This window comes from Drosophila busckii, unplaced genomic scaffold (assembly GCF_011750605.1).
Source record: "Drosophila busckii strain San Diego stock center, stock number 13000-0081.31 unplaced genomic scaffold, ASM1175060v1 hic_scaffold_35, whole genome shotgun sequence".
NCBI lineage: Eukaryota > Metazoa > Arthropoda > Insecta > Diptera > Drosophilidae > Drosophila > Drosophila busckii.
In genome coordinates, this window is record NW_022872745.1 from 198559 (window position 1) to 214966 (window position 16408).

General features: G+C 34.6%; 4 protein-coding genes across 8 annotated transcripts; 2 read left to right on the forward strand and 2 right to left on the reverse strand.

Annotated features, from left to right (window-relative positions):
* Nucleotides 1-120: 120 nt before the first annotated feature.
* LOC108602085 (protein SEC13 homolog) lies at nt 121-1425 on the reverse strand. The gene is made up of 2 exons (XM_017990108.2): nt 1056-1425; nt 121-917 (listed from the first exon to the last, which is right to left on the reverse strand). The coding sequence occupies exons 1-2, from the start codon at nt 1343-1345 to the stop codon at nt 149-151; spliced, it is 1059 nt and encodes a 352-aa protein (XP_017845597.1). The 5' UTR covers nt 1346-1425; the 3' UTR covers nt 121-148.
* Nucleotides 1426-3103: 1678 nt separating this feature from the next.
* LOC108602183 (ATP synthase-coupling factor 6, mitochondrial) lies at nt 3104-3849 on the forward strand. Its single transcript, XM_017990222.1, has 3 exons — nt 3104-3209; nt 3389-3540; nt 3599-3849. The coding sequence occupies exons 2-3, from the start codon at nt 3389-3391 to the stop codon at nt 3765-3767; spliced, it is 321 nt and encodes a 106-aa protein (XP_017845711.1). The 5' UTR covers nt 3104-3209; the 3' UTR covers nt 3768-3849.
* An 896-nt stretch (nt 3850-4745) lies between these two features.
* Nucleotides 4746-7408, forward strand: LOC108601869. Of its 4 annotated transcripts, none has more exons than XM_017989829.2 (6): nt 4746-4780; nt 5096-5457; nt 6408-6546; nt 6597-6749; nt 6803-6954; nt 7015-7408. In XM_017989829.2, the coding sequence occupies exons 2-6, from the start codon at nt 5345-5347 to the stop codon at nt 7250-7252; spliced, it is 795 nt and encodes a 264-aa protein (XP_017845318.1). In that variant the 5' UTR covers nt 4746-4780; nt 5096-5344; the 3' UTR covers nt 7253-7408. The 4 variants fall into 4 exon arrangements, with proteins under 4 accessions (XP_017845318.1, XP_017845319.1, XP_017845317.1 ...); XM_017989830.2 differs by having other exon boundaries at nt 5096-5442; XM_017989828.2 differs by having other exon boundaries at nt 5096-5442; nt 6369-6546; nt 7015-7405.
* Nucleotides 7409-13734: 6326 nt separating this feature from the next.
* Nucleotides 13735-16388, reverse strand: LOC108602518 (CG42598). Of its 2 annotated transcripts, none has more exons than XM_017990652.1 (4): nt 16321-16388; nt 14868-15235; nt 14640-14812; nt 13735-14543 (listed from the first exon to the last, which is right to left on the reverse strand). In XM_017990652.1, exons 2-4 carry the CDS (start codon nt 15230-15232, stop codon nt 13960-13962), a joined length of 1122 nt encoding a protein of 373 aa, XP_017846141.1. In that variant the 5' UTR covers nt 15233-15235; nt 16321-16388; the 3' UTR covers nt 13735-13959. The 2 variants fall into 2 exon arrangements, with proteins under 2 accessions (XP_017846141.1, XP_017846140.1); XM_017990651.1 differs by lacking the exon at nt 16321-16388 and adding an exon at nt 16066-16168.
* Nucleotides 16389-16408: the final 20 nt, after the last annotated feature.

Here is a 16408-nt window from a genome sequence, read left to right on the forward strand (position 1 = left end):
TTGCGGACTCAAGAATATTATTGCAATAAGCAATAATTTAAATTTAAGAATTGTTTGTTTATTTTTGTATAATTCCTATAAAATGTACGGAATATATTTTTTTTTAAATATTTGAACAATTTTTACATACATTTTTATATCAATTAATTTAGTTTGAAAGTTGAGAGTTTGATAAGTTCGAATTCGATAGGTTCGAGCTTTGCTCAGAGTCCGATGACTGAGTCGGGTGTGGCGGTTGTTGTTGCTGGTGTTGTGGATGTAAATGATGAAGCTGTTTAACTTGAAGAGCAGTACCTGACTCGTAATTTATGCGGATCCATTGACTCTCGCTGTTCTCTTTCCATAGGGTTACATTGTTATCTCCCCCAGTAACAGCCAATATATTTCCTGTAGTTGACCAGGAAATACTCCACACAGCATCATCGAACGTGTGCAATATAATCGGTTTCCATTGCGACAAGTCAGAATTGCTGCTCCAAATGATTACATGACGATCCTGTGACGCTGTAGCAATCTGCAAACGTGGCAGACCAATTGATGGTGCCCAAGCTACATCCCGCACCCAATCGGAATGTGCTTCGAGTCGTTGTTCCTCAACCCAGCGATCATTATCTTCACGCCAAATCTTAACAAGATTATCGCAACCTCCGCTTACCAAGCGTTTCACAGCCACATTTCGTATACTGGTACGCTGATCAAAAGCTGCATCCGGAGCCTGTGCCGGACACCAAGAAATTGCATTCACACCAATGGTATGTGCATTTGGTATTTTCTTAGCATCCCAAACCCCATACTCAGTGTTGCAAGTTAGCACCGAAACGGAACCATCTGAACTGGCGCATGCGAGCACAAGTCCATAATCTGCGGGAGCAAACCCCACTGAGTTTACTGAGGAATCATGATTACTGTATTCATATCTAAAAATGAAGAGGTCCAACAATTATTTGAATTATGCTATGTACCAAAGTTGCCGCTTTAGCTACAGATAACGAATGCGGCAGCTTAGACATACACATGTGTAAGAAAACACACACAAGCATAAACATGACACTCACAATTTAGTCCAATCTCTGGGTGAAGTTGATTTCCAAATAATTACTTTGCGATCATACGAGCACGAAGCCAATATGTTCCCAAACTTCGGATGTGCCCATGCTACTTGCCATACCGGCCCCTGGTGCCCTTTTAGCTCCGCGAGCGCCTTATTATTGTTTTTACGCGAGTGAAAAATACGGACGCTCCCATCAGAGGAGCAAGTGGCCAATAACAGCCCATAAAAGTCCAGTGCAGCATGGTGCACCATATCCTCATGCTCTGTATCAATTTCTTGTAGCAAACTTACCATTTTGACTGTAAATAGCTCTTTTACTTTTGTTTTAAAATTAAATTATATTTTCAGCTAGCATACGTTTGACGTGGAATAAGCGGTGATATCGAAAGACATATCGAAATAACGTATCGTTGAATGATTTCTTTATACAATAAATACTAAAAATTAATAACTAAAATTAAGTATTATAATAAGATGAAATCAATGAATACTTTTGGATAACAGTATTTTAAGATATTTATCATTGCTTCTCTTATATCAACATAATACTATATTTAATGTATGTAGTAATTCTGCAATAGCATCGATGTTTCAGATTATCGAAGTTTTCGATGTTTTCAAGAAAAAACTTCAATAATATCAAAAAATATTTAAAAAAAAATTGTTTATTGAGTTTCAATCTAATTATTATTGAATTAAGACCAACAATTTCGATACATTTTAAGCTATAAAACAAACTTAAAACATTTGCAATAAATCTGGATGTTGATGATCAAGCATTGTGGTGCATTGCAAACGTGGTTAGAAAAAAATTATAAATGTAGGTCTAATTTCTATACTAAGGTCTATCTTAATTGGTGATGATTAAATAAATCTGCAAACAAAGCACAAAATAATAATAATACTTTTAGCCCTGTTCGATATGATTTTAAAATCTCCAACCCTTAGTCAGAGAATTAAGAATGCTGCAATTCATGATTTTAATTAAACAAACCTCTAATTTAAATCGACTACACTTTGTATCTGTCAGAGTTTAAAATCATCTCGATGCAGAAAACAAAGGCTCCCATGAACATTAAAATTAATTAGCACAACTCTTTTTAAATTGGTGCTTGCTTTGAGTTTAATCGTCAATCGTTTTGTCAGCAGGCCCTCTAGATAAATTAAGTTAATTTAGTTGAAACCGCTTATGCGGTTAACTAACTTTGAAAATATTACTTAAATAAGAAATACATTTAAGGACATATTTTTGTGTGGTAGCAACTCTTTAAGCAATAAGCTGACAAGTCTCCATACTAGCGTTCTGTGTCAATTACGGCTCTATTATAGATATCTGAAATCTGTTTGATCCAAAATCTTTCGAGATTCCTTTAGCAGCTCCGATAATTTTAATATATAAAAAAAATTATCGATGTTTCTAAAAACCTAAGTGATAGTGGGTTAATATATTTGCAGCAGTAGTTTATTGCGGTATATTTATTTTAGGTACACGGTCACATTGTTGAAATTAGTGATGTAAATTTTAGTAGAAACATCGATGTCTATGAGCATCGAAATTTAAAAATTAAACATCGATGTTGGGTTGATGCATCGGACCAAAACTTCGATGCATCGATGTATGTCACATGTTTTAAAACCCTACCGTTTTTTTTTTAAATTTTTGTTTGTTAGTTTAATAAAATTAGTTTTTTTTTATTTGGTTTTGCAAAAGTTTACTTTTTATTTTAAAATAAAATTAGTATTATTTTCAAACCATATTTGTGTATCAACATAACTAACATAACATAAATATCAACCACTGAAAATGGCTGCACATCTTTTGCTATCACATATATGATAGCTTCATTAATTTTTTTTGGTTCTTTGGCCGTCTGGTCCGAAATCCGTTAGATTTTGAAAGCTTTGAAATATTGAAGGTTGTCGTGACACCATGCTGCTACACGATAATAGTGAAATTCAACAGTCGATTTTTTGCAAAACATCGATGCATCGCTTAACATCGATATCAATAAAAACATCGGAAAACATCGGGAAAAAATCGCAAAAAACACATCGATGTTCGATGCATCGATAGTTTTTCACATCACTAGTTGAAATCTTGACAATTTTCCACACAAGCAAGTAGCCTTTATTTTGGGTACTTTGAAAAGAAAACAAGGTAAATCTAATTGTTAAACCGAAAAAAATACTTCATTTTGAGCAGAGCTCGGTAATCATATCAATGTTTTTCATTGCATATGAGTTTCTCAAGTTTCTAAACGAGTGTTACATAACCTTTTTAAGGTTACCAAATCTAATTCAGAACTCTTAACTAATGTTAATGTATTTATAATTCAGATGCTGTCACAGTCTATTTTATCTGGTGTGCGTGTGCTTCGCACTGAGGCCCGTCGTAATATTGCTATTGTTTCGCCAACACTGAACAAGGCTTCAGATCCCATCCAGCAACTTTTCTTAGACAAGGTACGCGAGTATAAACAGAAAAGCACGTAAGTTACAAATAAACTCTTATTCGAGCTATTCAATCCTAAACTTTTTGTCCCGCAGCGGTGGCAAGCTTGTTGACTCTAATCCAGAAATCGAACGTGAGATGAAAAACGAGCTAGAGCGTGTAGCCAAACAATTCGGAAGCGATGGCAAGACAGACATGCTGAAATTTCCTGAGTTCAAGTTCCCCGATGTCAAGATCGATCCCATATCGCAGGGGGCCAACTAAACAGCAACTACAACAACGTTAATTTTTTAGGTTCTAGTTCTAGTTCATAGCAACATGAAATAAAACATGAAAACTAAAACCAGCCGAATTTTGTTAATACCTTGTAAAAACATCCCACTTATGCAGTGCAAATTAATTTAGTTTCAATTATTGGAGCAATTTGTAAATTGAATCATACTTATTTAAAACGCAATGAACAATGCAATAACTAGCGAAGTTTAATCAAATAAAATAGCATAATAGTTTTTATATTGTATATTTGATTGACTTAGAATCATAGCTGTTAAATTGCGATCACACCTTTTTCAAAGATTATGATAGGTAATCGATATCTCCAAGCTCGCAAGCATGTGTTAAGTTAAATATTTGAATTTTATAGTTATTCATTAAATTAAAATTTTTCTATACTATTGCACTGATCTGCTCTTTGTCGGAAAAGAAAATTGTATATACAGAAGTTAAAGGCGTATCACTAAAATTCAGGACGGTAATAAAAATGCACGCTGCAAAATTGTTAGTATTCATGAATATGAAAAATATTTTTTTTTCCAAATTGCTTACTTTTATCTAAGTCAACACATACAAAACTTCTGTAACATCTAAATTTAGTTTTATTACAAGTGCAAATACATCTTCGTTGTAAAGTTGTACACGACATCTCTCATTATTAAAATATACTTTACCGAGTGCATGAACTCATTTATAGCTTCTATTGTAATTAATATATCACGAACGAGTTTTAAGCATTTTTGTTAAAGATATTCATTATATTTCTATTATTTAAAAAAAAAAATTATAAAATTGTCGTATAGCACAACAAAATTAAAAGGTATTTAAACAAAGTTAGAGCAATTGACTATGTGTTAGCTTTGCTTAATATTGCACCCCACAAAAGCTTAACAAGATCAAGGCTGTAATGCGAGAAGTATTTATCGAGACTTAGTCTGGTGGCTGTTTGTGTCGCAATAGTCGTAATTAGTTGGATTTCAACCGCTCCCACGAATACGTCTCAGGTTGTTATATCGCGGGTTTATAAAAGCTCAATTGTTTAAGAGGCACATTTGACGTAATAGCTTAATAGGAAGCTATCACTCTCCAGCTTATGTATAATTGAATTGCAATTTTGTGATCGCGATGTGAATTTATGAGTAGAATAGTCCCGGCTTTTAAGCCGAATTATAAATATTTAAGCTACATATCTCGCATATATAATTTAAAATTCATATATACAAATATAATATGAGCAATTATTTGGTTTACAAATAATCGCAAATCGTGTCATGAAATCAAATTGAATGATTAAAGCGTCTATCTTCATATATTTTCAGAGACACCTAAATAATTGTATATGTATGTATGTATATTTCGTGTGTGCCTTTGAATACAGGAGATGTGTAGATTGTATACATGTATAAACAAACATAGATGTTATAATGACATACCAATGTAAATATTACGGCACCCTTTGATCAAACTGAAAATATGCCAATTTACTTTCGATATTATAATTGCATCTAAACAGTGAATACACTTTGAAGCCAATTATTAAAAATTATCGTTGATACAAACCATGAAAAATGTTTTTAAACAAGTGTGTTAAATTGTGTAGCTTTATAGCCATATTATTAATCGTATCAGGTGAAATCATCGGAGCTAAACAGGAATTATCCCACAGGTATTTAAGAAGCAAGTATGTATGTCCAAGGACCTCTTTTTAAGATATTTACGTATCCATCTTAGTTACAAAGTTAATAAACAGTAATTCTATTCATCGCTAATTGTACTGGATGCTTATTAAAAGCGTTCTATTGTTAAAGCTTAAAGTCCATTTTAAACAATGTGAGTAATTCATAAATGTTCATAACAATACAGTACATACATACCTACTAGAGGTTTACGCCAATTGCATTTACGTATTTGCGGCAACAGAAACAACTAGTAGCGGCAGAGTGAATGCAGTAATTAATTATTTATATTTATTATTAAATTTAATTTCGAAATTTAAAATATCTCATATAAGTATTGTATCCTGAGAAAAACAAAATAATATTTGCTGTATAAAAGAATAAAGCGTTTATTACGTGTATTTAATCAATAAGTAAACGACAATTTGACACAATCTTAAAACGAATTCTCATTTACACGTCACAGAATGTGTTCGTATTATGAAGTTGTGCAAATGTAATTTCAATAGGGAGTACAAGACGTGGCAGACTCCCTACAGTATATATGTATTTTCTTGATCATCAAGACAAACTGAGTCGATATAGCCACGTCCATCTGGATGTCTGACCAACAGAATCTCAACAACTATAAAAGCTATAGCATGCAAATATGGGGCGAAGGCGATCTAATTTGGAATTTGGTAACCTAGTCTTACAGTTTCTGAGTAATATTTGCTCATACTGTTACATTTGCATGCCTTCATGATATCCTTTTCCATTTTTGTATAAGCATGTCAAAATGTATTAAAAACTTTCTTTTTGTAACTTGGTTGTGTTCGAAAAATTATGAACAAGACGGTAGAATTTTATATTCATAAGGTAAATAAGTGATTAATAGCATTAATAATTACTAAGATACAAAACTTATTATTAAAAGAATTCAACGCGATGTAAGTAATAGTACCGATAATTCAAGTGGCTTTGAAGAGGAGGAAGTTGGATGGACGAATATAAATGCAGAAGTTGATGTGGTAACTCCCATGGTGCTTTTACATCTTCAAAAATTAGGTGTTGGGCAAATGGATCTTCCAGATATGAAAGAGAGCATTTCTATTGTAAGCTTGTTTTTCATTACAAAGCATTATATAACATATTTGTTTCGTAGAGGCCATTGTTTATTTCCTATGAGGCCGGCCTATATCTGAAAAATGGTATTGTGTACAATTTATCGGGTATACAACGGTACAACGATGCCTTTATGACATATGTGGGAAAATCATTTTTAAGTCGATTCTATTTAAATATCAACAAACTTCAAGTGAGTATGGTATTCCTTTGATTGATTCATGGGCTAAATATTTTTCTTTGTAGTTTGAGTACAATTTCATGCTGAAGCTAATGGCAATCGAAGGATTTGGAAAAGTAATTGGGTCCTTAGAGGACACAATCGTTTATGCTGAGCTAGCAGTTAACGTAATTAATTCAAGGCTACATCTACACGATTTTCGAATAATTGAATTCAGGTGATTTTATATTGACTTATTGTAAACAACAATATATAAATTAGTTCTCTCGGATAACAGCCATATTCAGGTGCAATTGGATCAAGCTAGAGTAATTCGAGAATTGACTGGCCTTATTTTAAGCCCAATTACCAATTTATTCAAGGATCGAATAACAACCTTGATAGCGGATGGACTTAAGGAGCAAATGCAAGCAGTTATGGATGATTTCAATAATGAGGATCCACTAGAGCTCCGTAAATTCACCAAAAAGCTAATATCTGGAATAACAGGATCGTCAAATGAACCTGTCAAATAGCAATACATATATGTTATCTCAATTGTATTATATATTGCTGATTGGGTTTGGAATATAATGACCGATATCCGTATGTATATACATGCGTAAAATATAACAATTGCGTAAACCTGACCTGACAAAAAAAGAATAATAAAAGAGCTTTGTATCAGAGAACGGCATAAGTGTACCCACCCCTAAAATCACCATGTTACATGGTACTACCCGTACAAGCAGCCGAATTTGCGGCTGTTGCTGCCCGACAATATTTTCATAAGCCTTTACAAGCCTTTTGCGTGGGTAAACCAAAAGGCCCGAAAATGAATGTGAGGAAACACAAAAAAAAGGTCATTCAATTTTTTGCTCGCCTAATGTGTGCGTCTCTTTCGCTACCTGCTGTTGCGTCGGCGCGGCTGCCAGTGGAGACAGAGCGAGACAGCAAGCGAGATTTTTTTTCTCGCTTATGCTTATATGCCTGCCGATCGCATTTTGCGTGTTTTCTTTTTCCCTTATTTTTCGGCACTTGCAAGTACCCAGACTTGTCTTGTGTATATGAGTAAAGGTTTATGCCTCTGTTTTGCTTGCGCGCGTATTTATCCACACCCATGATTTGTGTATGCCACCATGGTGTCAAAAAAGTGCCAACCTTGCCGTTCTCTGCTTTGTATGTTAATACAAATATAAATTTTGCAATATATTGTTAAAATCGAAAACACACTACGCATGTGGTAAACATATAATAATTAAATAGGTTGGGTATTGAAATTTTTTTGACTTACATATATTCTGTGAACAATTTCATTTTAATTGACTAAATTTGGCATTTGGTCAGCAGTTCCAGAAATTCCCCTTGCGCCGAATCGGATCTGGTTGGCATGTCCGAAGCTCGAATTGCACAATCACCTCACAATTGAGACCATAGAAAGATAATTACCGATACCAAGGTTTATCCAACCGGGTAATATTTTCGGCGCGATCGAGAAAATGGTAAATCGTTTAAACTTAAAACAAGCACATAAAACTTGGGGCCAACTCCCAAGTTGAAATAAGCTGTGCTCATAAATTTTACATATAAAATACACAACTGTATATATGGGTGATATCTGTTTGAATCGACATGATTTTGACATTGACTGACAGATTCAATAAACTTTTATAATATTAAAATTAAATTTGAAAAATATCAAAATGCATACATAAAGCATTTTACGTTGGTTTGAAAATCAAAAAAATCACACAGATGTTTTCAACCCAAAGTCCCAAAGTCGATTTATTTGGCATAAAGTCTACTAATAAAGCTAGGGACTTAAAATTTTGCATGAAGTTTATTTTGAATATTTTAGAATTTTGTATTTTTTTTTTTCCAATTTCAATTTTTATAATTTTTATTGTTGGAAAAGGCCAAGTCACCGCTCACATAGTACAAATTTTCAACAATTTTCGATAAAAAATTCGCCAGCAACATGTGAGTTTTTCTCGAAAAGGGGGAAAGACAGGGACAGACTATTACTGCACGGTCAATTACGATACTTATAGGAACAAACGTACGTTATTATATTTTCTCAGTAAAGACCTCAGCTTGTTAGTTACACTCTACGAAAAGTAAGAGAACGAATAAAAATTTTTTTACACAAATCCACATAAGCAATACACGCATACACAACTAAAAAACTAGAACTAGAACAATACTATTCAAAATGGATAATACATACATACCTTTATCTTCATTTTACATTGTTAAATTTTTTTAATGTTACCAATCTAAAATTGACGTTTGTGTGCTCTGATTTGTAAATGTCAAGGTTGCTTGCTAGTCATTTTGGTGCCTCGTGCGAAATATCCTTTAAGAATAAGACGGATATGTGAGCATACACGAAAAAAGAACATCAAATTTGTTGTGAGCCTTGTCTTTTTTCATTTATTTCGATATCTGCATGACGCTGCATGACTGCAAAGGCGAAGCAAATAAATCGTAATTTTTTTATGCGCATTGACATTTTTGTAAAAAATAGAAAAGGGTACCATGAAGCTGTGAAAATGTATGTAACAGAGAGAAGGAGGTGTGGCAAACCCAACTCAGTATATATATTCTTGATCAGCTAGACAAACTGAATCCATATGCCCATGTCCGTCTGTCCGCCCGTCTCTCTGAATTTTTGAACAACTGTTTCTCAGGAACTATAAGAGCTGGAGTCACCAAATTTTGTATGTGGTCATATACCCAAACTCAAACGCTTTTATTTTATTTATTTTTTATCTCCTCGCCTATCCCCCGCAAATCGAAAAAACATAACACACACAATATTAAGCAATTAAAAATATTTCGAAATCTGAAATAAATCATAAAAAAATACGCTTGTCGTGCTTTTGACCGATGTTGAAAAGTAGGAATTATTTACATTTCAATTTTTAATATAGACAGCGGGGTGCACTTTCGACGCGCCATACAAACTTCGCTGCCGACACAGCTACAGATGCTGTTAACGCTACACCGAAAACGATCTGTTGGCTGTTTTGTGTGTATGTGTCCAGTCAAAGTTTATATAGTAGAAGTTAGTTGCGCCCAATTAATTTGTCCACTTTTTAATATTTGGAAAGATCTTTGCAAAATATATACATACTACATAAATACAAATATTTCATAAGAGTATGCGCAACAATTTACAAACTTTAATTTACACTTATGCTTTTGTCTGAAACATTTACATTTACTGTAAAAAAGACTGTAAGACTGATTACAAAAAAGTACTTCAATATAATCGTAATTTAGCATATCCAATTCGCATTTAGACATACATACATACATGTACATATGTACATGTATAAACATAGTGTATTAAGAAAATTGAAGCGCTTTAATGGGTTTAAATGGTGTACAACTTCATATGTATATCTGTATGTACTACATACATATGTTCATATGTACATACCATATGTTCATATCTACATATGTTCTATAGCTACTGTAATTTAAATAAACAAGAACCATTAAAGTTGGCCGAAGCCAACTTTTTGATACACTTTGACTGGGGTATCGCAGCAAACACATGCACAAACAGCCAACGCGTCACAGCTCGTTTTCGCTGTAGCGTCAGCACGTGCACCTTGCTGTCTACATTGAAAATAGTTAATGTTAATAATTCCAAAGTTATTTATCCGATCGTTCTGAAATTTTCGACATCGATCAAAATCATGACAAAGCGTATTTGTGATATTAGATTCAGACTTTTAAATATTTTTTTAATTGCTTAATATTGTGGGTGTAATCCGTTTAGTTTTCGAATTGCTGGGAAGGAGGGCAGGAAATAAAAAAAATAAAATAAAAGCGTTTGGGTATATATATATAAACGTTGGTTGCTGTAGGAGAACCATAATAGCAATTCTGCTTGCTCTAGCTGTAATAGTCACTGAGTTAATATTTCTCATACAGATGGGCAAATGTCTATCTGACAAGACGGACAAGACCTATCGATTCAGTTCTTCTTGCTGATCAACAATACATATACTTTATGGAGTGTACCACAGCTTTTTCTCCCTGTTACATACATCTGCAAACTTCATGATACCCTTTTAAATTTTGTATAAAAATGTCAAAGTGTATAAAAATGAACCAAAATGTCAAACTTGTAGTTCTTGTCGTTAGTCACGAGTTAGTTTTTGTTCATATCACACGTATTCTCTTCTCGACGGAACAGGCGCATTATTTAGCAATATTCTATATATATATTTAAATATGTATGTACACATCTACATACGTATAGAATAGATAGAAAGACGCTACAGCAAATTATAAATAGAATCTTCTAATTTGAAAAAGTTGGTTTTCAATGGACGCGGTGGCTCCATCTATCCCAATGAATGGGGATGTATGTGTTGATCAACTTGGAAGTTCAGACTCAGATGCAGAGAATATTCCATATCATGCACGTGAAAATGCACTCCCATTCACGTATGGAAATATTCCTGCTGGCTTGCCCACTAGTAAATTAAATCCAGTTAATGGACGAATAGAAACAGCAGTCGAAAATACTATCCAAAATATTCAGGCGATTAATAATTTGATTTCTAAAAAAACGCGGCCCATTGTGTCAGCCCCGTGTCCGGTACTGCGGAAAACTCCCACTCGTCAAGAATTTGAGGACATGCTTATGGAGCGTAGGGAACAGGCCTTGGAGGAAAGAAATGACATCACAAGGAAGATGGCACAGAACGAGGCAATTCAACAAGATTTGGATGAGCTTCACAGAATACTAGACCCTGCACTTTTTGGTATTGAGAATGTTAAGCACATTGATTCTATTGACTTCGCTGATACGGGTGTAGAAAATTTAAGAGTGCACGACGCACCCATTATACAGGTATACTCCCCAGACAGAATTGCAAGTCAAGATATTATTGTAGAGAAAAAAACACGTTCAAAAACGCCCACTTTCCCTTTTCAACAAAAGGCTATTGACTCAGAACGGTGCTTTAGCCCGTATCCAGTTCAAAGTCCTTTGAATACCTTAGCTAATGAGCTCAGCAATGGTACAGTGGATGTTGACCCTCATTTAGAGAAATTTGCAAACGACTCTCTGGATCTTTGGTACAAGCCTAATATGTCGCGGGAGGAAGCGGTTTGCCTATTACGCCATATGGAACCTGGTACATTTCTAATTCGAAGCTCAACCACTTATCGAGATGCGTTTGGCTTGGTCTTGCGCGTGGCTAAGGCTCCACCAAACATGGTTTCCGGAGCTGGTTATGGAGATCAGTTGGTGCGACATTTTCTCTTAGAGCCAACAACACAAGGCGTTCGCCTTAAAGGGTGCACGAATGAGCCCATTTTCACTTCCCTCTCCGCTTTTGTATATGAGCATTCAATTAATGAAATGGCTCTACCATGTACTCTTAAATTGCCTACTCAAGATCTTGTATGTTCAAGACATAATCAAGAATTACTCTCCAAGCAGCGGCAGTTGCTTGTCCAGGGTGCTGCCTGCAATGTTCTCTACCTGTATCAGTGCGATATGGAGTCGCTCACTGGCAACAATGCAGTGCGTAAAGCGGTTTTAGAAATGTATTTAGACCCCAAGCGACTGGTGCCATTGGAAGTGCATTTAAAAATATCGAGAGAGGGAATCACCTTAACCGATAATACCCGCACGAGATTTTTTCGACGCCACTATCCAGCTATTAATATCTCCCACTTTGGTATAGACCCCAACAACAATCTTTGGAGTGTGAATGCCACTGATGAAGGACTGCAGCGCGCTGTCAAAAAATCAATATTTGCCTTTATTGCACGACCACTTTCGGGGTCGAAGGATAACCAGTGCCACATCTTTTGCGATCTATCTTCTATGCAACCGGCATCGGCAATCATATCATTTGCCCATAAAGTACTTTCTTTGAACAAATCACATTGCAAAATGGAATAAAACTCTTATTTACAAAAATCATTTTTTAAAAATTTTAGGTACCCTTATGATTTTTAATAAAAAATATACATACATATATGTACACAATTTGTTTCTGTATTATTAAAGTAACTTGTTGTTAACCTTATCATTTATATAACATATAAAGCTGTGCAGCAGGAACACAAATTGAGTCGATTTAGACCTGTCCGGCTGTTTGTCTATACATATGTATGTCACAGTATGTGAACGAACACAGAACAACTGGAAAAATTAAAGTTGGACGCAACCAACTTTTATATACACTATGACTAGAACATCGCAGCAATCACACGCATGCACTCAAAAACACATACATATAAAACAGCCTACGCGTCACAGCTCGTTTTCGGTGTAGCGTCAACAGCAATTGTGAATGTGTCGGCAGCGACGATTGTATGACGCGTTGCAAGTGCACCCCGCTGTCTTTCTTGAAAAGTAAATAATTCCTAAGTTATTTATCAAATCGTTATGAAATCGGCATCGGTCGCAAACATTACAAAGCGTATTTGTGATTTATTTCACATTTTTTAACACATGGCTTAATATTGTGTGTGTACACAGTTTTTTTTCGATTTGGGGGGTAAGAAATAAAAAAATGAAATTAAAAGAGCTTGGGTTTGAGTATAGGAGCACCTACATTAATTTTTGCTTGCTCTAGCTCTTATAGTTGCTGAGAAACAGTCGCTCAAACATTTAGACAGACGGACGGACATGGCTATATCGACTGAGTTTGTCTTGCTGACATATAATATAATTAATAATATACACTTCCTCAACTTCATGATATACTTAACTTTTTTTTATAAAAATATCAATGGTTACAAAAAGTGATCCGCTGAAAAAGGCACAGTAACTTGAGATCTCACAGTATTTGCTGTGTGTATTATGATTTGATTTTGGTTTTGTCGGTGTCAGCCCACTCCACCCATTAAAAAAGTCTGTCTACATACGTCCAGCCTAGATGATGCAAGACAATTTAAAATTCCAGGTATGTATCTTTTTATTTGGAAATACAAAGTAATGACAAATCTTGGATAGAATAAATATTTGTGTATTGATATCACATAGATAAATATATATTTTACTTATTTCTAAACCAGAGGTCGGATTAGAGCAAGGGCTTGCCCTCCTCTATTCTAAGCAATACAGTTGTAAATGAACACTTTCATAATCATTATTTTAACTTTTGTATAATATATGCGTAAAGTAACATAAAAAAAATTTGTTCGAGTAAAAACGCCTTACAATTATTTTCAGCTTTCGTTGAAAGAAAGAATACTAAGAATTTCAACGATCTAGTTTAGACACTTCCCTAGTACGAGAATCGCGCTTAGTTCTGGGAGGAGGAACGGGTGGGACTGTGGGAAAATCAGTCAACGGACTAACATTATCGACAGTACTTTTTTCAATATCATAAATGGTAACAAAAGGCTTAAAAGATTTATTATTATGTGCTGTATTTACTAAAGGCGAATTAAGTGTCTTTTTACGACATTTCTGCAACACTAAGATCCTTAAGGCGCTGAGCTTAGCAGGGTTTGATTTAACGTAAAGTAATAATCCAATACCAGCGAACAGTAGTAATAACAGTAGGCTAATCAAGCAAATTATCAAGCTCATATCTTCAATATTCTCATTAACTTCCACGTAATCAGACTTGGTACTTGTACTTATAGTTGTGGTAGAAATGCGTTGAGTGGGCCGCATAGGGCGAATAGGCAGACGAGCTTCGGTTGTTAAGGCGATATCCGAACACGACCGGAACTCCTCTTGGGGTCCGCAGCCAACAGCGCCGTTACCGTCATCGCACATGCCCCAATTATTACCAGCTACATAACGCCACTGAAGCACACATTGGTTGCATAACATATCTAACAAGGGAAGGAAAATACATACATACATGAGCAGTTTAATGTTTTAGTAATTGTAGCAAAAACTCAATGGTCTGTGCTTGGTCTTATCTGTACCTGGTAAACGAGCTTTCATTTCATAAATCCGACTGCCATTGCGTGGGTAGAATCGAGTATCTAAATCATTTGCACCTGGTTGCGAGGGAGAGCCGCTCATTATAGGTAAAACGTGTTCGTCAAGGCATGCTTGTTTACCACTTGGAGTTGGGCATAGTCTAAATTCAAAATATCTTTAAAGAAAAAATTGCATTACATCGTAAGCGATTATTAAGATTATCACATTACCCCATGTGACTGGCAGTCAGCTCCACGCGAATTGTCATTTCAGTCCCAGGCAAATAAGTGCGGACTACAACTCCTTGACCCCATTGCCCACCATTTTCATGTGGTCGCGGCGCAGGTAAATCCCAGGCATCACCACACTCTCCACATTTGCCACCATTTTTTTTCCATTGTCGCGTGAATCCACCACAATAAAGCTCGTGGTCATTATAGTCCGGCGGAGTTTGAAAACCATATCTCCAAGCCGACGCTCTGCTCGGAGGTTCTATAAGTCTTCCATGTGCCTCACAGTTATAAATAAAATTCAATACGCAGATAACCAAAAGTAGGCATGAATATGATCTATAAATAAAATTTCGGCGATTCATCACCTGAAATTTATAGCAAATTACAAAAAATGTCTAATACAAGACAAATACAAATTTTTGTGCAAAAATCTTAAGATTATCCATACACATACATTTATGTACATACATACACATATACGTACATATGTACATGCTTTTCAAGAATGGATAAGTCTTGTTTGTTTTTATGTTTATTACACTCAAAAGCTTTATCAACGAATATCATTTGGGAAAGTTTAGGTATTAGATTGAAATCTTATTTTTATGAAAGACATACAAACAATCAACCCATCCCTACCTCTTCTAGTTAATAATTCTGTGTGATCCCCCATGGTACGTATGTATGTATGTATGTATATATGTATGTACATATTTTTTTTTTTTTTGGACATAAGGCACATGAACAAAACTGGTTTATTTTGAAACTCAGGAACCAGTCCAAATGATTTCAATTTTGTTTAAGGGAAGAGGTGAGATAATAAATCCTTTTTATGGAAGTTGTTTGACTCAACACAATTAAAATATCCGATCGAATAAAATGCAAATTAATGTACATTTTTTTTTAAATAAAACACCAATACATTAGATAAAACGGTTTCTAAGCTAAACTTTCCCCTACGCATTCGTAAAAAACTGTTGAGGTGTATGTACATACGTATGTATGTACCTATGTACATGTGTGAACATATACATTTATGTATATATGTACTTATGTACTTAAATTATATATTCAGCATTTCCATATTTATTCAGTATTTAAAATTTACTTTTTTGTTGCAAATACCTACACACATAGAGTACAGTAAAGGTATTGCTTAAATTTAGTATTACATTATTAAATACAATATACAAACTGTTGCAAGCGATGTACGTGTGTATGTACATACACCCATAGCCTTCCATATAAATTAGATAATATGATCTCTTAACTTCTTTACTCGTCTATGTAAAGTGTGGCATTCCTTAGTTCCGAAAAAATAAATCTTAAATTAAAATTAGGTGGCTTTATGTTAAGCTGTGAGTAAGAAATAAGCCTTTCACCAGAGTTAATTTTGCTCTAACTAAATTGTCACTTTTCTCCAAAAAATTTAATTACACGTTCTTCTCACCAGTCTCAAATGATTACTGAAGATAGTCGAAACCAAAACATTGGAGTAATCCAGCTACAAATATTTTTTTCGGCTTTTAAGTTGGTCA